Source organism: Cervus canadensis, chromosome X (genome assembly GCF_019320065.1).
Source record: "Cervus canadensis isolate Bull #8, Minnesota chromosome X, ASM1932006v1, whole genome shotgun sequence".
In the NCBI taxonomy this organism is placed as follows: domain Eukaryota; kingdom Metazoa; phylum Chordata; class Mammalia; order Artiodactyla; family Cervidae; genus Cervus; species Cervus canadensis.
Genome location: NC_057419.1, coordinates 84,610,264 through 84,634,467, shown reverse-complemented (window position 1 = coordinate 84,634,467; position 24,204 = coordinate 84,610,264). Strand labels below are relative to the sequence as shown.

At 35.5% G+C, this 24,204-nt stretch overlaps 1 protein-coding gene across 2 annotated transcripts in view; it reads right to left on the bottom strand.

Annotated features, from left to right (window-relative positions):
- Positions 1-24,204, bottom strand: part of PCDH11X (protocadherin 11 X-linked) — a 985,621-nt gene that overhangs the window by 466,738 nt on the left and 494,679 nt on the right. For both annotated transcript variants that reach the window (XM_043458684.1, XM_043458686.1), the window contains exon 5: positions 6,443-6,472. In XM_043458684.1, the coding sequence (XP_043314619.1) occupies positions 6,443-6,472 (30 nt within the window). The remainder of the gene's footprint in view (positions 1-6,442; positions 6,473-24,204) is intronic.

Sequence of the window (24,204 nt, the reverse complement as noted above, 5' to 3'; positions counted from 1 at the left end):
TAAGGGCTATAGGATCAACAAACCCAGCAATGAAGATAAATTAAAAACAGATCAACAAAAACAAGCATGTAAGACAACATAGATATTTATTTATGGTGATAACTACATTAACAGTTTTAACATTGAATATCAGATGCAAGCAGAAGTCTTGAATAAGCACAGAAGGAGAATCCAAAGATCAAACCAGAGATATCCTTCAAATTATCTGTCACTTTTTTGGCTACTAAATTTTCAGTCACTACCCATTGAGTTAAATAATCTATTCCAAAGCAAAATAAGAAGCTGTTAAGACACTACCAAAAGACTCAGAATATACCTGCAGTACAATGTCCCTGTAAGATCCTATCTATGGAACATATGCAGGAAAAAGGTAAATAGGTTTGCTTGTGGGTGGTAATGCTAAATTAGAGCACTTAGTGTGATTTAACTTTCTCATAGCATTATTAACATCCAATTGAATGATAAGGAAAACTGTTTAGTATAAAAGAAATAGCATTCACAATTGCTGTAGATTTAGCTTCATGCATTTGTTAGCTTATCATGCTGCAAAAAGTATGTATAAAATAATATTTCATTAAAGCCAAGGCTTGTGGATATATCTCTTCATAAACATACTCTTAAATTAGTTTCATTTAGAGATAACCTTTAAAAAATATCTCAATATGCTGTGTTGTATTCAAACTCCTAAATTATACAGTTAGGATGATTTATGATGAAGAAACTCCCCCCCCCAAAAAAAAAGAGACTTCCCAATATTCTTGGATTATTGAATAGGATAAGGGAAGAAGAAGTGCCATGGAGACATCACTAAATATATATATATATTCTTCCACATTCTCATTGCCTCCCTCTTCTTCATGTAGCCTTGGAGCAAATGGTTACACAAACACCAGAGGTCTGGAAGAGGAGAGGCCAATGACAGACAATGGTTTTTATTTGCTTTTTGACTATAGCTACTCTTTCTGATACCCGCTAGCCTAGTCTGAAAGAAGCCACTTTGTAAATACACCTCAGGCAAATATAAAGAAATAAGAAATATACTTCTTTGAGGACCTCACTCAGTTCTGTTTCTGCCATCTTCAGTTTAGAACTTTTGTGAACATACTCTTTAACAAGCATGGGCATTTGTGCAAACCCTGAGGGCAATTTGGACTCAAGCTTAGCTAAAGGGGGAGGTATCTTGGGGAAAAAAAAAGTCTAAGTGGAAATTTTTAGGTTAATACTAAGGGAACCAGTTTGTGTTTGAGCAAGAAACGTTACTTTGTTTTAATATTAACCAGGTCCAAGCAATTGTACTTCTCTCAAATTGAAAATAAAAGTAGCTAACAGTAATTTATTCAATCATAGGTGGTTATGTATTGAAATGTGGTTTCCCTTTAATTAACTCTTAGCCCTCCCATACTAAAGAATGATGGCACTATGGAGTATGGCATTTGCCTTGTTTTTCTCTTTGAATGTCACTAGCTTCTCTATGAAACGTAATCTTTTAAAAGGGAGGTAGAAAAACTTGTCTATCTTTGTACTTTAAACCTCTGATTTGGAATCTAAAAAAAAAAAAGAAAAAAAAAAAAAAAAACCTCTGATTTGGAATCTAAAACTAGTCTGTTTGGTGAGGCCTCTGAAGTCATTTAAATGTAAATAGCTAGGGCAGTCATTGAGCAACTCTAGTCCTTTGATGTTTGAGACTCTAGGACAAAGCACTCATTTAGATACTTCATTCTTAGCTAATATGGGGCCCTTTTTTTTTTTAACAAATGCAGGAACCTTATATTTTTCACTTTGAATTAAACTGAAAACAAAAGCCATATTTTATAATCTAAATTTAAAAGCCTACATAGCAGAAGTTCAAGAGTTCAAGAGATTATTGAACTTTTTATGGAAACATCTGCAATAAATCCAAGGTTAATGAATATTCTGACACTATATATTTAAGGTTTATAGCTTCCTGAATTTAATATCCAAAATATGAATTTAATATCCAAAATCAAATGTATATATAAATGCAATGAACCAAAAATAAAGGGCATCAGAGGACAGACCTAATCTCCATAGTATATGTTAACCATATTACATCAAGCTAGGTATGGAGTGAAAGGGCTTGATAAGTAGCATCATCAGAGTTGACAGAGGTAATTTTTTTAAAAAATATTATTCTTCCAGAAGCATCTTAAAACATTAAACATATTCAGGGTAATTACTAAAACACACACACACATAAAAAACAATTTTGATATGAAAAAAGTATTTGTTTTATGATTTCAAGTTTTTCTCTTTTCTTTTTTAAAAGTTATTCTGGACAAATTGTCTGGATTCAAACCATATCTCTTCTACTTGTGAGCTCTATACTCTGGCAAGTCACTTAAGCTCTCTGTACCATGATTTTTTCATCTGTAAAAGAGTTTATGGGATTCTTGTTAAGACTAAATTTGTAGTAGGTATAGAGACAAAGATGTGGGTATAGAAGTATAGATATATACATATATGCACTTATATGTATGCACACATACACACACACAGTGCTTTGAACAGAGTAAGCACAATATTAGTGAGTTAATGTTGCTGTGTTTACTTTGGTATAGAAAGGTGCTGGGAAAAATGACCAACTGCTCACAGCTGTCCCTTTGCTATCCTCTGATTTTGAGGCGGGAGAGAAGTAGGTAGGGCACAACCATTAAAAGAATGACACAGTTGTTGAGAAAAACATGATGCCACATAAACTGGTTAGAACCTACTAGGTCCAAGATGGTGGAAGATTTCACTTCCAGCGGACCTCGAGCCTCATTATATGCTTATTGTAATGCATTAGCATATGATAAATGACATACCCACTGGCACCATTATAGTTTGGAGGCCAACAGTGAAAGACCCAAAAGTTGGTGGTGTCCCAATTCTTGGAAGTCTCTGCCCCTTCCCAGAAATAGTTGGAATAATCCACTTGTTAGCCTATGAAATTACCTAGCCCATAAAAACTAGCAACCTGTATTCCCCGGGGCCCTCTCACATTCTGAGATGGAACAAATTCTGCCTATGGAGTGTGTGTCTGCCTGAATAAATTGGCTTCTATTCTACTTGGACTCCTTGACTGTGCAAAGCCAAAGACCTTCCCTTGGGGGCCCATCCCAGGGAATTGCCTGAGACCTGGGATATGACCATTCCCTTGCCACCTCCTTCTCTTACAAGACTTTGTCTTGACCAAACTTTAGTCAAGCATTTCTCTTTCTTCCAGGTGTCAGAGCTCTGGTTGCTCCCAAGCAATGAGCAAGCACTAAAACTGTGGAACACATTCCCTTTATAAGGGTCTCCTGGGAATCAGCAGACCACAGCAAGACACTTTTCCTGGTGGATCTCACTGGTCACTTATCATGCTTGTCCAGTTTCTTATTTAAAAATTATGTTTATTTCTGCTTACTCTTTATAACTTAAATATATATATATATTGTTGGATTTTAAAAACTTGCAGATTTCTGAGATCAGACCCTTCTCTCTATTCTGAATAAAATCTCTCCCTAGGCACAGATTTGCTTTGATTTGACCAAAAAAAAAAAAAAAAATCTTTCACTAAAACCACCATTTCCATTGCTCCTTATATTGAGATTATATTAATGTTTTAATATTCACAATTGAAATGTTTTAAGTTAAAATTTCAGGAGCCAGGTACTTTCTGATTTCTCCCAGACATTGTATACAAAGGCCTAATTTTTAAAAAATAAAAAATACTTTTCTATTTATAGAATAACTACACTAGATAAAATTTGCCATTCTGTTCTTCAAAATTCCAACTTATGACTGAGAAAACAGGTCCATTTCTAAATTTATCAGATGATTGAGAATGTTGGAACACCTAAAATCTGTAGAGCTTCTCCCTTTCACTTTATATAGCTAGTAACATTTCATTACCCTTGTTTCCTTCCTTTTAATTGTAGAACTCTTCTATGACCTTTTGCCTTCTGGGGGGAGTTAGTTCTCAAAAAGTCATCATTCCAAGCTCACAGTGATAAGATAGTTCAGAAAGGCATTTGGAAATTCAGAAAGTGAAAATTTTCTAAATGCTGATATTTTAGTTTATCTCTCAAACACTAATGAAAATACATTTTGACATTCTACTCAGGCACCATTTTCTGGTAGTTCTCACACTTGATAAAGCCATCCAGGGCTAACAGAGTACCTCTAGCATAGTCTAGACCATCCTTTGATAAGTTGTTTTTCAAAAACAAAATCTAGTCTCCCAAACTATAGGAGGATAATTAATATTACACACAAAAAAATCACATTTAACCTAGCATATGGTTATGGCAATGCTTTGGTTCCTAATATGAGCAGCATTTAAGGCTTACTGATTTTAATTTCCAAAATATCTTCCATCATAAGCTTAAGGGAAACCCATTTTTTTCAACCTCAAAACATGGTGAAGAAACCAAGGCATAAATTCTAGGAAATAAATGACAGTAAATTATTTTTATCTTTAGTGGTGGTGCAGTCTAATCAATGAGGTAATTAAAATTTAACAATATGTGTGACCTAGTTTATCTTTTTAATAGTAAAAAACTTCAAATTTTTCTAGAAAGCTAGACTGTTCATCTATATGTGAGCAGAACTTAAAATTTTCACATTGAAGGAAGGAAAAATATACAACATGAAAAGTCTCTTCAAAAAAATGTTATTGGGAAAACTGGACAACTACATGTAAAAGAATCAAACTGGACTACTTTCTCACACCATATAGAAAAATTAATTCAAAATGGATTAAAGACTTAAATGTAAGACCCGAAACCATAAAACTCCTAGAAGAGAACATTGGCAGCATGGTCTTAACAATATCTGGGTGGGGGGGGCCTGTTTCTCAGGGAAGGGAAACAAAACAAAAATTAAGCAAATGCGACTACATCAAACTCAAAAGGTTTTGCATAGCAAAGGAAACCATCAACAAAATGAAAAGGCAACCTGTTGAATGGGAGAACATATCTGCAAATGATATAACTGATAAATGGTTAATAGCTAAAATGCACAAAGAACACTTACAACTCAACACAAGAAAACAACCTGATTAAAATGGGGAGAGGAACAGAATAGACATTTTTTTCAAAGACATACAAATGGTCAGCAGACTCATGAGAAGATACTCAACATCACTAATCATCAGGGAACTTCAAATCACACCTGTCAGAATGGCTATCATTAACAGACAACAAATAACAAATGTTGGTGAGGATGTATGGAAAGGGGACCCTTTTGTGTACTGTTGGTGGGAATGTAATTGGTATAGATACTGTGGAAAACATTATAGAGTTTGTTCAAAAAATTAAAAATAGAACTGCCATATGATACAGCACAAAAACACTAAATCAGAAGGAGATATATATATATATATATATATATATATATATATATATATATACACACACACTCCAACTCTCATTGCAGCATTATTCACAATAACCAAGATATGGAAGACACCTAAGTGTCCATCAGTAGATGAATGGATAAAGAAAATGTGGTATGTATGTATATATGTAATAGAACATTATCCAACCATTAAAAATCATGCCATTTGTGACAACGTAGATGAATCTAGAAAGTATTTTGCTAAGTTAAATAAATCAGACAAAGACAACAACTGTAGGATCTCATATGCAGAATCTAAAAACCAAAACAAAACAAAAACAGACTCATAGATACAGAGAACAAAATGTGGTTGGCAGAGGTAGAGATAGAGAGATAGAAAAGATAGAAACCTCCAGTTTTAAAACAGGTAAGTCATGTGGATGTAATATACAGCATAAAGGATATAGTTAATAATATTGTGATAACTTATATGATTGTATATGGTTACTGGACTTATCATGGTGGTGATCATTTCATAATGTATCCAAATGTCAAATCACGATGTAATACATCTGAAACTAACATAATATTGTACATCAATTACATTTCAATTAGAAAAAAAATTCACATTGAAATATGACATTTTAAAGCCCAATTTCTCAGACAACATCAATCTACTGATTAATCATGTTTATAGTATTTTTCTCTGTGACCTTATCCGGCATCATCATGCTTCATATTTACTAACTTTTGCTGTCACTGTTAATTGTGAACTGACACCAAAATGGTCCCTTCTATTGCCAAAATTTATCATAAAGTAACTACATTACCAGACAGTCACAAAGTGATGCTGTCAGCAGTATGTTGTTTAGGCACATTGGGAAAAGAAAGTGTTGGTGAAAAATAAAATAAGCCTTGAAAATTGCTTCCAGGACTGTGTAAGTAATACAAAATGTAGAGACAGCTCAGCTTGAAGCTCTTTTAAGGCAGAACTGCAGCATATGTCATCTTAAATATTTACAGTTTTAACTGCCCTTAGTAGCTACTGTAGCTTCAGAAATTTAAGAAAAGATAGCACAACAAATTTTGAAGTCACTTTTCTTTGAAATTTGCATCTTACCTTTACTGCTTTTTTCCCCTCGGATTTCCGCTGATTTAGGATAAAATGTTGGCAAAGGAAGCAAAGGAAAACAAAACAAAAACAAAACATCAGTTTCAATTTGTTATTGCAAGTACATTAAAAATGTCAATATTCTCAGTGCAATAATACACAATTTTGGTCTTCTAGTGAAACTATTTTTATGTGTTGCATTCTTCAGTGGTTTCAGGAAAAGTATATTAACAACATTGTAAATATCATGCAACAATATGTAGAACAATATAAAACCTTCGATTGGCATCAAAAATGTTTATATGCTTAGCTCACATAGACATTAGCCAAGAAAAGACATCTTTCCAATAAGATATTTTCTTATTATATCATTTATTTTCCACTCATTTTAAAATGGATGAGTTTTTATCTCAAGCATGAACACATTTCTTAAAAAAAAAAAAAACTAAGCTGGTTGGAGATTCATGATTTAGGAGTAAACATAAATATCTATACAGCTTTGGATACTCTCTCTAAATACCTAAATATTAATTTTTGTGGGTCTTAGGAACACCTTAATTCAATTCTATTCAGCTAAATCCTTTTTGCAGCCATCATGGTAAAGTCATTCTTTTCGCTTTTATTTAAAACTTCTTTTTTCATCCCATTCAACCTCAGGAAATGAGCAGTAAACTGGTTTTGAAGACTCTGTAAGCGTTTAGGCCATTTATCCTTTGAATTCATTCTCCTTTGTATGGGATGAATACATCACATGATAAAAGTATCATGTACCTAACATTTCTAGCTAATTATGGTCCCCAAAGTCTTTTCCCCTAATATTTTATCACACTTTCCTACCATAGTTACAGTTGTGTAAATGTTTCTTTGAGCATCTCAGAAAATTGGGGAGGAAATAGAGTTGAATTTGAAATAAGGGTATGTACAAAAAGAGATACAATAAATATAGTAAGGGAATGAATGCTGTTGAACAGTGCTTTGATATGATTTCAGATTTATTTGTTCATTACAAATATTAAGCTGTTTTGATCTAAGAACAAAGTTTTTAAAAGTAATATTGTTTTGATAAGAGAACTGAAGTTGTTACGTCAAGATGTCATCATCAACATTTGCAACTGTTGATAAGTACTCAGTAGTAGTTCAGATACTAAGGGGCACTGCTGGGGTCTTATCAATTAAGAGCAGATGAAGATGCAACTATGACAAGGAGATATTAAGAGTACAAATATCCAGAGTCTATCAAAACCATCTGAGAGTGTTCAGTCCGGACAAGGTGACTCTTGCTGATCTAAATAGCTCTCTGACTTTGGAGTATTAACTCCTGCCTAGGAAGGTGGATCTCTGCTTAGCAGTAGTGAAATCATGCAGTGGCCTGGAAGGAGATTATCATGCTGGCCAGCATTAATGCCTTCATTTTCTAGTGATATGCTCTAGTAACAAGGGACTTTCATCCTTGCACATAGCAACTGAACATCAATTCTCAGTTGGCTAAGCTCTCTCTCCCAAAAGCCATCTCATAGAAATGTTAAGGAACTGTTGAAGGAAACCCACTGCTTTGGCCAGACACAATGATAACCTCTTGCCTGAGTTGTCTTGAAACAGGAGGTCCTGATAAAGAATGTAATGCTGCCACTGAAAACTAACTGGGAGAATTTGGGAGGGGTCGAAGAAAGGGAGAGAAGATGATATGTCCTGCCAATCTCCCAGAAACCCTCACTCTGGAATCCATCTTGGCTGAAAGATGCAAACACCACAAGGGAGGACCCTGAGTCAGATCAAACATGAGCCAAGAAAGATGATTGATCAGCAACAACCCAGAAGCTAACCTCATTATCATAAAACCTGAGACTGCACACCATGTGGCAGAGCAGTCCTTCTTGTTTCTGTTACCCTCCTGCCCTCCACCCAAGCGCCCATTTACAATAAAATCTTTTGCTTTGTCTGTAAATGTGTCTCCTTGGACATTTCATTTCCAAATGTTAGACAAGAGCTCACTCTCAGGCTCTGGAAGGGGCCCCCCTTCCTGTAACAGAAAGGTACACCTCAGATAAATTTGGCCCTTATTCCTTTCATCATGCCCTTTGTCTGGAACAATAGTATAATTAACCTATCATTGGTTTGGGGTATGTTATTTGTTTATTGGCTTATTAAGGGACATTATCTATATGCTATTGGCTTATGAAATTATAATTACCAGAGTAGATCTGTGTTAAATAAAATATTGGCAAAGATAATCTCATTCTCTGAGCATGATTTGCCTTGAAACAAAACAAAGGCTCTATATTTTGTTATCCAATGACTTATTCTCAGACCAAAAGGGGTATATCTATATATATATTTTTCCTGTCATTTTAATATAACTTAAGTTTGCAAAATTGATATTTGAGGCAGATATCCTGACATGGGCACAATTCTATTATATAAGGAAATCAAAGTGTGCTTTTTTTTTTCTTTCCACTTTGGATAGTTATTTTTAACCTTAAATATTCATATTGTTCTTATGCATTGATCAAATTCAGCCATCAATGGCTCTGTGTTAGAATTTCATTTGTCTGTGAAGCCTTAGTCTGAGCATAATGCTTTGAATAATCTCTTTGAAGAAAAATTCCTTGGATTTTAATGTATTTAAACAATTGGTATTTACATATCCCTTTATTATGAGTGATAATTCTTAAATAACAGGTTAAAAATATCAACTTTCCTACAGAAATAATACCATGTACAACAAAGCACTCAAAACTTTATCCATATCTAAAAATATAACATTCATGTCAATGTATGGCAAAACCACTACAATACTGTAAAGTGATTAAAAGAAATACCTTTCTTTCTTTTATAGAACAATAGATCTCTCTATATTTGCTCCATTAGAATTTACTTTCAAGAACACAGTAGATTTTAGTTAGATGTTTTACCACTTATTACTGAGCAACTCAAAATTCTTAGCAAGACAAGTGAAAATATGAAAACATTAGTTATATCTATCTCAGAAAATCAGTGGATTATTGCAAAATTAATGACAATAATTAAGGCTAGTCAAATATTGAGGAGAGCACTTCTTTATCACTGCAGTGAAAAAAGACAACTCCAGAATATGTGTTTATTTCCTTAAATTATACATTTTAATTAAGAGCAATTGCCTATGCTGTGCTACTTTTGCCCTTCTTTGAGAATTTCTATTGAGAAAAGCCCAAAATAGATCAAGTGGGAAATATTAAAATGATAGTCTTTGCAGTTTTCTTACCACATAGGCATAACACAGTCTGTCACTATAAGTGGGCCATTCTCATGGCAACTAGACAAGTATTAGAATTAAAAGACAACACAGAAATATATTGACAGGCATGTGAGTAGATTGGCATTTTGATACCAGATTTGATGATAGAAACATTTTTAAAAAATCAATTCTGGAAGGGAAAACACATGCTGAAAAGCAACTTCTATTTTAATGAGGACATGGATTTTTAATCATTTTATGGTTTTTTAAAATAACCCCAAGAGATGAATATTGAATCAACAAAATCACTGTCCAAACTAAATTATATATAGTGAAGGGGGGAGAAAAGTTCACCAGTCTGAACTTTATGAGTTCAGAAATTTCTATAATATACACTCATCGAGTAGTTTTCACACATTCTTATCAACCTCTAAGTGTAAATAAATTCTCTTACTACCAATAAATAAATATTTCTCCTATTTTGTCTAATTTTCAAGATTGATAGAGCTGATTGACTCATTAGAAAGAGGGGTAATATATAGAGCAGAAGAGGAGCAAGTATGTTAATATCAAGAGAATGATCCAACTAAGAGATCAACCTTAAATTTTAGTTAGCTCTCTTCTGTATCACACAGAATTAGCATAGTAGAATATGGGGGCAGATAAGTCATCACAGTGAAGAGTTATTCAAGTATACACTGAGGCTGTAACTGTATTCATATAATTGAAAGAAATAAAATCAAATGATTTTGGTATTCCTCAATATCCATGTGCTTTCGTATTTTATCTTTGTCTGTTTTCAGCCTGTGCGTTCAGAACAAACACAGCAAGAACAAGGTGTGAGGTCAAGAAGTGATCTCTAACCCAAAAGAGTATGGCCTCCCTGCAGGTTCTCTGAGAAATCCTAGTTCCTTCTTTTACCCATCTCCAGGTTTACCACTTCTCTTCCTTTGCTTATATGCATAAAGTACAGTTGTTGCCTTCATTCTGCTTTCAAGTATTGCTGTTGCTTGCAGAGCATATATCCTCTTGAGTATAACTATTAAAAATTTCTGATCACTAAGGCCAATGATAGATGGAGTGTTAATCACTCAGTCTTGTCTGACTCTTTGCAACCCCATGGACTGTAGCCTACCAGGCTCCTCTGTCCATGGAATTCTCCAGGCAAAAATACTGGAGTGGGCAGCCACTCCCTTCTCCAGGGAATCTTCCTGATCCAGGGATCGAACTGGGGTCTCCCGCATTGCAGGCAGATTCCTTACCACCTGAACCACCAGGGAAGCCCCAATGACAGAGTAAAAGTCGTAGGAACTAAAGTTAGACACCAAGGACACCACATTTCCGAACACAGGTAACAGGAAGAGGAAGAAATATGTTAGAGAACAAAGACACCAGAGCTTATCCTTAATTACTACCCTGCCTGCTGATTAGGAAAGAAATAGAAAGGTATGTTTACAGAGACAATTCATTTAATAAGGATAGATAGCTTTTAAAGCTTATTATGATGATCACTCAATAAAGCATCAACCATCATTAATTTTTTTTAACTGAATGATAGTCACTTTACAATGTTGTGTTAGTTTCTGGTGTACAGCAAAGTGATTCAGTACAGCATATATATGTGCATATATTCTTTTCATACTCTACCCGTATAGGTTATTACAAAATATTAAGTATAGTTCCTTGTGCTATACAGTAGGTTATCTATTTTATATATAGTAGTCTGCATATGATAATCCCAAATTCTTAATTTGTCTCTCCCCTTTTTCCCCTTTTGTAACTGTACATTTGCTTTTTATGTCTATGTGTCTATTTCTGTTTCATATATAAATTCTTGGGCTTCCCTGGTGGTTCAGTTGGTAAGGAATCTGCCTGCAATGCATGAGACCCAGGTTCAATCCATGGATCAGGAAGATCCCCTGGAGAAGGAAATAGCAACTCACTCCAATAGTCTTCCCTGGGAACTCTCATGGACAGAGGAGCCTGGTGGGCTATAGTCCATGGGGTCACAAGAGTCGGACATGACTTAGGGACTAAACCACCACCACGATATAAGTTCATTTGTATCATTTATTTTTTTTAGATTCTACATATAAGAAATATTATATGATATTTATATTTCTTTCCCTGGCTTTACATTACTTGGTATGATAATCTCTATGTCCATTCAATTGTGACTCAGTTTTTGTCAGTTGGATCAGGTGCAATGGCAAATTGAGATGTTCACTGTGGTCAGAAATAACAAAAAGCACTTCTGATGACACGAGCAGGGCTGTGATGGTAACTTTTCTGAGTGGCATAATCAAAATGAAAGCATTTATGATTGTATACACAGAGTAGATATCGAATAAATATTTGTCTAACAAATGGCCAAAACTGGGTGAGAAGTTAAAAAAAAAAAGTCTTTATGGTGCATGTGTGTTTATAATATAACAAATTAGAAGCCTAAGGAATCAGGTCTAATATTTATACCAGGTAAGCCTACCCCTCCCCCTAACATACACTTTAAAAATACCAGAATGTGAAGTATAATTTTTACTTGGTTTAAATCTCCATGCAACTACCATGGCCTAGTTTATTTTTTTAGTAAGCTGGTACATGTGACATTTATTTCAGAAATTTATTCAATTATCAACTTAGAGTGTTGTTGGCTTCAGTGGAAAGATACTGGTGAATCTAATAAAAATAGTAAACTTAAATGTACTCAACATATTAACTATTTTCTTTCTAAAATGTAAATCACCATTTCAATAGAACACATTTATGAGAATATATCTAGGTATTTTTATTGCCTTATTCTCTTTTTTTTCTAAATTTCAGATTGGTATAAAAGTTGTATACATAGTGTCAACTCACCAGTAAAGAGATTATGAAGTTTGAAATCAGAAGATCATTGGATTTTAGTCCTAAGTTCACAAGTAGCTATATGAATTTATCCAAACAAAACTTTAGAAAGCTATATCTTCCTCCTACACTAAAACCAAGGCATTAGCTACATTTAATGATGATCATGATGGGCTTCTCTGGCGGCTCAGACGGTAAAAATCTGCTTGCAATGTGGGAGATTCAGGTTCTATCCCTGTGTCAGGATGATCCCCTGGAAAAGGAAATGGCAACCTACTCTAGTATTCTTGCTTGGAGAATTCCATGGACAGAGGAGCTTGGAGGGCTATAGTCCAAGGGGCCACAAAGAGTTGGACACAACTCAGAGGCTACACTCAATGATGATGGTGATGATAAATGTGACAATGACAGGAATAATATTACTATAACTTTTTCACTGCCACTGGTGTCATCACCTTTCATTTATTGAGTGTGAAGCATTTCAGTAAATGCTTTACAAGTGTCATCTCACTGAAATGATATAGTGACACTTTGATGGGAGAAAATTATCATTCCTGTTTTACAAAGAGGAATATGTGAATCAAAGAGGTGACAAAATTTATTTAGTCACTCTACTTGTAAGCTTTCACCTCAGCTCTTCTGGATTCCATAATTCTAGAATGTAATCTCCATGGCAGCACACATTTTGTCATTTTAAGTTTTGGAATTCTGCTATATTCTTAATGCCTAAAACAGTGCCTGGTACTAAGGAGACTTGCAATAAATATCTATAGATTGAATTAAATAACAAGATATTCCTCTATTTTTTAATTGCATAGATAATTAGAGCTGGGGCATAATTGATTATGACTCTTATTGGAAAGTACAAATTTTTGAGCTTCAGTGATTGGATTCAACTGTTGCCTCAATCACTTATTACCTATGTGACCCCAGGCATGCTTCTTCTTGTCATTTTGGCTTAGTTTAATCATCTATAGAATAGAGAAATATGAGTTCCTACCTTACAGTATTTGTTACAAGGGTTAAAATAAACTAGGAGCATTGAACAGTAGTTGGCAGTTTTAATAGTATATATATGTTAGTTCTTATTGCTGGTGATTCATATTAACACATTTATTGATATACAATTTACATACTATAGAATTCATCCATTTAAAGGATAAATTCAGTGTTATTTTGCATATTCACAGGTACCTGCAACCGTCATTATAGTTAATTTTAGAGTATTTTGTCACCTCAAAAAGAAACCCCACATCCTTTAACTGTCACCCCAACCTTTTGTTTCTCCCAAGCTTTAAGCAACCACTAACTTACTTTCACTTGATATTTCTCTGTTCTGGACTTATGAATAAAATCATGTAATATGCAGCCTTTTGTGGCTGGTTTCTCTCACTTATCATAATGATGTCAAGATTTAGCTATGGTACATCATGTTTCAGTAAGTCATTCCTTTTTATGTCCAAGTAATATTTCACTATGTAGATATACCATGTTTTGCTTAAACACTCATCAATTAATGGGATTTGAGTTATTTACACCTTTTGGGTATTATGAATAATGTTACTTGTAAACACATACAGCAGTTTTTGCTTGGACATGTGTTTTCATTTCTCTTGGGTATACTTGTATGCCTAGGAGTGAAATGGCTGAAAACTCTATGCTAAATCATTTGAGGAAATGCTAGACAGTTTTCCAAAACAGTTGCACTGTTTTACACTCCCATCAGTGTGTTCCAATTTCTCCACACCTTTCCCAACAATATAATTTTATTTTTAACTTATTAACTTTAGAATTAAATACCATCTAAATATTAGAATTAAGTATTAGAAAATTTATAATTAAATACCTGTCTAAATATCTTTTAAACTATATGCTGGAGTTCAAAATTATTTTAATTGGGTCTGTAAAACTATGTAACATGAACTATTCTACTATTAATATATGAACTCAACGTGCTATTCCTTGTTACTAAGATATCAGTGAACAGATTGCCAAACTCATCCCTTCAAAGGGTTGAAAAGTTATCTATGTCTTGATATAGGTCTTCCTTTGTGGGTCAGACAGTAAAGAATCTACCTGCAATGCAGGAGATCTGGGTTTGATCCCTGGATCAGGAAGAACCCTTGGAGAGGGGAATGGCTACCCCCTCCAGTAGTCCAGATATGAATTTACACATAATTTGAAATACATTAAGGAAATTCTCTCTGAATGAAACTTTTAAAAATGGTTGCCAAATTATTATTTATTCAAGTCCACCTACCATATAGTGTGTGTGTGTGTGTGTCCATGCTCAATCATGTCTGACTCTTTGCAACCCCATGAACTGTAGCCTGCCAGGTTCCTCTGTCCGTGGGATTTTCCAGGTAAGAGTACTGGAGTGGGTTGCCATTTCCTCCTCCAGGGGATATTCCTGACCCAGGGATCAAACACGCATCTCCTGTGTCTCCTGAATTCCAAGGATTCTTTACCCCTTGAGCCATCAGGGAAGCCCATGGAACAATGACATTGCATTTGCTGAATATGGGGGAAAGGGATTGAGAGTACTGGATTAAATCCAGCTGAAATGATTTTTCATGGGTCCTGAATCTTGGAACATGCAGAGATTATATGTAGCACCAGAATGAGAGCCAAACTAAAGGGGAAAAAAAAACAATGCTTTATTCAGAATTGATACTAGAATTGATCTAACAAAGCTAAACAAGAGTAAAATATTCCCAAAATGACCTAGAAGCAGAATATCATGGATGATACCAAATCCACTGTTTCTTATTGAAGACAGGGTTCGGGTAGAATACTTTTACACTTGCTCTCACATAACCTTTCTGGCTTTTTCAAAACCCTACTCTTGTCCTAAAATATTCTTATACTGTGACAGTAACAAAAACAATGTGACAAACACATCTGCTTTCTGAAAGTATTGCCTGTCAGTTGAAACAATGTCTCATTTTTAATTGTTTGAATTTTTCATAAAGATACCTCTGTTTGCTGCTAAAAATGTATGCAATTGTCTTTAGCATCATTTTAAATTACAGATCATTTAACATGTCCTTCTCATGAAATGTAAAAAGCTGACAATGCTTCATTGTGTCTATTAAAGCTTGTAGATGTTACAATATAAGCATCAAAGTAATAAAGTGATTATGAGAATAAACATCAGAATACAAATGATCTTTCTTTTTTCTAGAAGGAAAACATTTTTTAAAGTGCAGTAGCTACCAGACTGCTTACCTCTGTGAAGGTCTGTTTTTTTTTAATAATAGATGAAAGCATAACTAGGTCTATGATAAAATAAAAATTTAAAAGCAACCTATGTGTCTGCCTTTATATCAAACTCTGAGATAAACAAAGACCACTTGAAAGTAGTGTTATTAGTTCATTAGCATTGTTTCAAGTGAAAGTTAAATGTTAATCTTATATAAATAGTAGTTAAGCATGTGACTTTCTGATTGTGACTTGAAACTAAGATATTTAATTTATCCTTTGGCTTTAATTTTAAACTAATATTACCTAGCTTAGAGAAGAGTAAGTTATTACAACTGTCTGATACCAACTGTCATTTCTGGCTTATTTTCTATATGGGAAAAATATTCCTTTTTAAGATTATCATTCAGTTTTCTTGAGCTTTTAGCTGATTACTGATATATTCTCCCCAATTTCAAACCCCTCTAGCAATTTTATGCTGAATTTCTACTTTTCATGCATTTTCTGTGGAATTTCAACTTTATTTCAAGTCATTTAAAAAAACAGAAACTCAAATGCCTTCATTTCTTCCCCAGCTGCATGCATTGCTTTTAGGTTTGCGAGGCTTCATTAAGTTTGTCTTAATAATGTCAATTTAAATAAAGCATAATAGCTTTAGTGGATAAAATAATGTACTCCAACAACTCATGTCCACTCCAAACTCATAATTTGATCTTATTTGTAAGAAAAAATTTTGAGATGTTAGATAAGGATCTTGAGTTGAAATCATCCTGGATTTAGAGATGCCCTAAATCCAATAACTGATGTCCTTTTAAGAAGAAATTTGAAAATATTAGTCTCTCAGTCATGTCTGACTCTTTGGGACCCCGTGGACTGTAGCACATCAGGCTTCTCTGTCCATGGACTTCTCCAGGCAAGAATACTGGAGAGGGTTGCCATTCCCTTCTCCAGGAGATCTTCCCAGTGCAAGGATGGAATTCGGGTCTTCTGCATTGCAGGCAGATTCTTTATCAACTGAGAGGACACAATCAACAGAAAGAAGGTAGCCAAGTGATGGCAGGCCAAGATTGGAGGGATGCAGCTACAAGCTAAGGAATGACAAAGATTATCAAGTGCCCCCAGAATCTGGAAGGAATAAGGAAGCATTCCTTTGGGGGCTCTCAGAGGCACTAAGGATACCTTGATTTCAGAATTTGAACCTGCAGAATTGTGAGGGTGTAAATTTCTCCTGTTTTTGCCTTTTTTTTTTTTTTTTTTTTTTTGGTAATTTGTTCTGATGCAAACAAATAGTGAAGGGAATATGTTCCCATTTCAACAACAACAAAAAAATACACGAGGATGTAAAATAGATTGTTCTATTTTCTGATTATCAAACCAAAATTCATTGAAAGATTATTGAACACCAATCACTGTATTCTGTACAGTATGTATATTTTTGGAGGACTGGGATAATCATAAGCAAGCATACCATACAATAGAAACAGAATATCCAGTTTTAAATAAACAGATACAGGTTACACTTTCAGATCATTCACTCATCTGTGAAACATTTAGCAGAAGCCTCTTTGGTACTATGCACACATATTCTAAATTATAGAAAACTGAATGGGATAAGGCCCTTACCCAAAGGGATCTCAGAGTTTAATAGGGAAGCCAGAGGTAGTAATCAATAAATACAATATTACACATTAAGTGTTACAACGGGCAGATGAATAAAATACTATCATACCATGAGAGAGCAATACTATCATACCACGAGAGAGCAAATAGCTGTTTAATGCTGAGCAAGTTCTTTGAGTTCTCTGAATCTGTTAATTGATCTGTAAAATGGAGATAACAATAACAATTCATAGCCTTCCTACCTCTGGAGATTATTTTGAAGATGAAATAAAATAAAATCCTCTTCCTCTGATCCCTCCTTTCTTCTACATTTTTCTTTCCCAACTATTTTGAAAATCTACTATTTTTTAAGAGTCCTATGAATCAGATTCTCTCTTAGGTATTTAATAAGCGTTGTTTGAATTATCCTTAAAATAGTTGAACATGGTAAATGTAATCATGCTAATATTACATATTTGGAAATCGAGGTGCAGAGATTTATACTATGTGCTGAAATTGCATAAATCAAGAAGGAAATATTCTTCTCATCCAAGCCTGTTGTAAGTCTTAGGTATAAATACATAAAAAGTAAATATTATACTACTAGAAGTTAATGTTCTATGTGCCTCAATACCTAGTAATAAATTAGATGATGAATTATGTTTCAAATATGTATGAACAAGTCCAACTAGATAAATATTGTATATTCCCTATAGTACTTTATTAGCTCAGAAAGAACATTCTTACGTGTTTCTATAAAGTAGTCATATCCATTGATTTTAATGGTAGGCAATTACATTTGTATTTACCTACTGGATACTGGATGGGATGGACCTAACAGAAGCAGAAAATGTTAAGAAGAGGTGGCACAAAAACACAGAAGAACTGTACAAAAAAGATCTTCACGACCCAGATAATCATGATGGTGTGATCACTCACCTAGAGCCAGACATCCTGGAATGTGAAGTCAAGAGGACCTTAGAAAGCATCACTACGAACAAAGCTAGTGGAGGTGATGGAATTCCAGTTGAGCTATTGCAAATCCTGAAAGATGATGCTGTGAAAGTGCTGCACTCAATATGCCAGCAAATTTGGAAAACTCAGCAGTGGCCACAGGACTGGAAAAGGTCCGTTTTCATTCCAGTCCCTAAGAAAGGCAATCCCAAAGAATGCTCAAACTACCGCACAATTGCACTCATCTCACATGCTAGTAAAGCTATGCTCAAAAATCTCCAAACGAGGCTTCAGCAATACATGAACCATGAACTCCAGATGTTCAAGCTGGTTTTAGAAAAGGCGAGGAACCAGAGATCAAATTGCCAACATCCACTGGATCATTGGAAAAGCAAGAGGGTTCCAGAAGGAAACATCTATTTCTGCTTTATTGACTATGCCAAAGCCTTTGACTGTGTGGATCACAATAAATTGTGGAAAATTCTGAAAGAGATGGGAACACCAGACCACCTGACCTGCCTCTTGAGAAACCTATATGCAAGTCAGGAAGCAACAGTTAGAACTGGACATGGAACAACAGACTGGTTCCAAATAGGAAAAGGAGTAGGGGTCAAGGCTGTATAATGTCACCCTGCTTATTTAACTTGTATGCAGAGTACATCATGAGAAACGCTGGGCTGGAAGAAGCACAAGCTGGAATCAAGATTGCCAGGAGAAATAACAATAACCTCAGATGTGCAGATAACACCACCGTTATAACAGAAAGTGAAGAGGAACTAAAAAGCCTCTTGATGAAAGTAAAAGAGGAGAGTGAAAAAGTTGGCTTAAAGCTCAACATTCAGAAAGCTAAGATCATGGCATCTGGTCCCATCACTTCATGGGAAATACATGGGGAAACAGTGGAAACAGTGTCAGACTTTAATTTCGGGGCTCCAAAATCTCTGCAGATGGTGATTACAGCCATGAAATTAAAAGACGCTTACTCCTTGGAAGGAAAGTTATGACCAAGCTAGATAGCATATTAAAAAGCAGAGACATTACTTTGCCAACAAAGATCCGTCCAGTCAAGGCTATGTTTTTTCCAGTGGTCGTGTATGAATGTGAGAGTTGGACTGTGAAAAAAGCTGAGAACCGAAGAATGATGTTTTTGAACTTTGGTGTTGGAGAAGACTCTTGCGAGTCCCTTGAACTGCAAGGAGATCCAACCAGTCCATCCTAAAGGAGATCAGTCCTGGGTGTTCATTGGAAGGACTGATGTTGAATCTGAAACTCCAATACTTTGGACACCTCATGTGAAGAGTTGACTCATTGAAAAAGACCCTGATGGTGGGAGGGACTGGGAGCAGGAGAAGGGGACGACAGAGGATGAGATGGCTGGATGGCATCATCAACTCGATGGACATGAGTTTGAGTAAACTCTGGGCGTTGGTGATGGACAGGGAGGCCTGGTGTGCTGCGTTTCATGTGTTTGCTAAGAGTCAGACAAGACTGAGCAACTGAACTAAACTGAACTGAGCTGGATTTCTCTAAGCTAATTTTCCCTTAAAATTTACAATTACATTTATATTAACTGTAAGAATATTCAGTGTTTTTACATATGCAAGCCACATGGCCAGCTGTAAAATATGGAGCCTCCAGTATTAGTTTATTTTATATAATGTAGGCAAACTACTATTTTGTTGTTGTTCAGTCACTGAATCATTACAACTCTTTGCCACATCATGGACTGCAGCATGCCAGGCTTCCCTGACTTTCACTGTCTCCCAGACTTTGCTCAAATTCATGTCCACTGAGTCAGTGATACTATTTAACCTTCTCATCCTCTGATATCCTCTTGTCCTTTTACCTTCAATCTTTCCCAGCATCAGGGTCTCAGTCGCTTAGTTGTGTCTGATTCTTTATGGCCCCGTGGACTGTAGCCTGCCAGGTTCCTCTGTCCATGGGATTCTCCAGGAAAGAATACTGGAGTGTGTTGCCATACTCTACTCCAGGGTATCTTCCTGACCCAGGTAATCGAACCCACATCTCTTGCATCTCTTGCATTAGCAGGAGGATTCTTTACCACTAGCACCACTTGGGAAGACAAGACTACTATTAATAAATAGTATAATTGGCCAATTTTCCAATTTTTTGTTCAGTTTCCATCTGGTTAATTTAGATGCATCATATATGTAGAGAGAGCATCTTATTTGTGGAGAAAAGACCAAGGATTCACAATCTAGTTCCCCTTTGGGGTAAGAAGGACTATTCAGTGCGACACTGTTGGGAAAATGCAGCCTAGAATGAATTCTTGCTTCTTCTATCTTCTCTAACTTCCTCATCCATTCATTCACCAGGCTAGTTATTAAGATACAGTGATCACCAAGATCAGAGAAGGCAATGGCACCCCACTCCAGTACTCTTGCTTGGAAAATCCCATGGACAGAGGAGCCTCGTGGGCTGCAGTCCATGAGGTTGCGAAGAGTCGGACATGACTGAGCGACTTCACTTTCACTTATCACTTTCATGCATTGGAGAAGGAAATAGCAACCCACTCCAGTGTTCTTGCCTGGAGAATCCCAGGGACAGGGCAGCCTTGTGGGCTGCCGTCCATGGGGTCGCACAGAGTCGGACACGGCTGAAGTGACTTAGCAGCAGCAGATCACCAACATAGAAGCAACCATCTTTGTGCTTACAGAGATTATAATATTCATAAGGGGATAGGTAAGAATATAGATAATTACAATACTTGTGATCTCAAAATAGTTTGGCAGCTTTTTACTCAATAATAGAAGTATCCTTTATAATTTTATTTCCCAGAGAATAATTTCTAAACATTTAGTTACAGCTTTGTTAGTGTTAGTAGCTCAGTCCTGGCCAACTCTTTGTGACAAAAGAGTTATAAAGTGAACATTAATTAATAGTACAACTGAATATTTACTGTAGCTAAACTCAAATATCTATGATGCTGCCAGATTTCTATAATATGGAAATAAAAGCACTTCTCCTGATTGATCTATGAAGTCTTGAATTATCAAAGACTTATATTAAAACTGCATAAGATGGGGTCTGAGCTTTATTAAAAAAGGTATTTCATTCCCCTAGAGGCTCATCTGCCTCAGACGTCTTCCCAGTACTTAGCTTTTCATCAAGTAGTTAGCATCTTCCATCTGTTGTGGATTTTAGTTCTACTGAAGTATCTAAAATATTTTAAGCTTGTACATTTTTTACTGCTTTGTGAATCTACTATGTAGATTTTCATTTTTTTCCCAACTTATCACATTGACACATTTACCACATTGACATTGTTATTTTCAGTGTCCAATTCAACATAAAACAGTGGATGGTTTCATTTATCTCTCTGCTCTGTATGCCGGACATTTTTATATTTATGATTGGTTATTTTTCATTAGTATTTTTAGAAGAGTTGTAATTCTTGGGAGCTTTAACTATAGAATTTTATCAGTCAACAAATATTTATTGAGCATCTACTATGTGACAGGCAGGGTACTTAAGATCATTGGCTCTGGAAGTAAACTGCCTAGCTTAAAACTCAGTTCTGCCACTTATTAACTGTGTGAACTTGGGCCAGCTGCTTAATTTCTATATTTCTTGCTTGAGCTTGTCTATCTGTAAAACACCAAAAATAAAAATAGCAGCTCTATAATAGGATGTTTGTGAGGGCTAATTGAGTTAATACAGTTGAGCACTTAACACTATCATACAGTGAGTTCTCAACAAACACTGTCTGTTATTGTTAATATCATAATCATTATTTAACTTTGCACTGGGAAACCTTGAGTACACTAAAACAGACAAGGAAGAATCTTACAATCTACTGACCAAGTCAGCTACTAAAAAATACTTAGAGATTATCAGTGAATTAAATGCTGATATATAAGAAAGTGCCTTGAGTGGTAGTAAAAGACTGTGAGAAGGGAAACTTTTGCTTTGAGCTCCCAAGTGAATCACTATCTCATAAAAACGAATTATAGAAAACTGTATAATACTGATCTAGTTTGCCTGAAGCATATAATATAAAGTCCCAGTTTAAAAAAAAAATCAAATATTTTATTCAGCTAGTGACTATAGTCAAAAAGTAAAAAGCTAAGTTTATTAAGGGCTTTAAACATTTATAAATCTCCAGAACCACAAGACTTAATACATGGCCCTTAATGTTAAATCAAGCAGTGAAACAGAGGTTTCTATCTTGGGCTCATGGGATCAGAACCTTGGCCCAGATGATGAGCTCTTTATCATATTCATTCTAACCGTGGCTCATCCTGAAATGATTAGATCTATTGTTAGGAAGAGACCTTGTCAGTGCTAAGGATACAGTGATTAATAGAAAATTCAGTATAATTCCTTTGGATATATGTCTAAAACCTCAAGTGAGACCTGGACCACTATATTAAGTGATTAAAGAAATTGTAATTGCCACCCTTTATTCACATTCAACAACTAAGTAGGAATTAATCATTGCAAGAAAAGAATAGCAGAAAGTAAAATATTTCATAATTAATATTTTACAGATAGATAGCAAAAATTTAAAATGGGTTACAAGAACAATGCTTGATATCATAAGCCAGAAAAAACAAATTATCAGAAATGCTCTAACAAAACCTGGTTTAATTTCAGTAAAGGTCAAATTTACCCTTGGGGCCACCCTTTTTTTTTTTTTTTCACTATTATGGCAAACTTAGCTTTGTTTTGTTTGTTTTTTACTCCAATAAAAGGTAGAAAGTGAATTTCAGTCAGCCCTGCCTGATAATCTCCAGAAATTTCATCTTAATAGAAAGCTGTTTGTAGGTGAGTTAGTCTGACATGTTTGTTTAGCACAGACATGTTTCCAGGTTGTAGCATATCAATATTAAAAGATCAGGACTGTCTCAGTGTTTCCCTAAATAAGGTCATGGCTAAAATAAGCAGAATTTAATATAGGTACATTTCCTCAGAATGAAGATATATCAAAACAAGTGTCAAGTGAAAGGAGAAAGTTCTGTTAGCTGAAAAAGTACAGTGTTATGATTAGAACTGTAGAGAATTACATCAAACATTTGAGGAAGAGTTGATTCCAAGTATTTTCCAAGAAAAGTAAGAGAAGACATGAGGCGTGGATCGACAGTGGGTCAGGGGCACTGGCAGCAGCAGTACTGGCATAAAACCTTTTGGAGGAGAGTTTATTACACTGACCATAAAGCTTATGACCTACTACAGAACTCCTATGGGACTGGGTGGCCTCAGGCCAACCTACAGGGAGGGAGCATAACATCAGCAGAAAACTGGATTAAGGATTTATTGGTCATGGCTTGCCCACTAGGGCAAGACCCAGTTTTCCCCAGAGTCAGTCCCTTCCATTGATTTAGGTCATACCTGAATGGTCTAGTGGTTTTCCCCACTTTCTTCAATTTAAGTCTGAATTTGCCAATAAGGAGTTCATGATCTGAGCCACAGTCAGCTCCCGGTCTTGTTTTTGCTGACTATATAGAGTCCACCCTAAAGGAGATCAGTCCTGGGTGTTCATTGCAAGGACTGATGTTGAAGTTGAAACTCCAATACTTTGGCCACCTGATGCGAAGTGCTGACACATTTGAAAAGACCCTGATGCTGGGAAAGATTGAGGGCAGGAGGAGAAGGGGATGACAGAGGATAAGATGATGGGATGGCATCACCAACTCAATGGACATGGGTGTGAGTGGACTCCAGGAGTTGGTGATGGCCAGGGAGGCCTGGCGTGCTGCAGTAAATGGGGTCACAAAGAGTCGGACATGACTGAGCGACTGAACTGAACTGAACTGATAGAGCTTCTCCATCTTTGGCTGCAAAGAATATAATCAATCTGATTTCGGTTTGACCATCTAATGATGTCCATGTATAAAGTCTTCTCTTGTGTTGTGGGAAGAGGGCGTTTGCTATGATCAATGTGTTCTCTTGGCAGAACTTTATTAGCTTTTGCCCTGCTTCGTTCTGTACCCCAAGG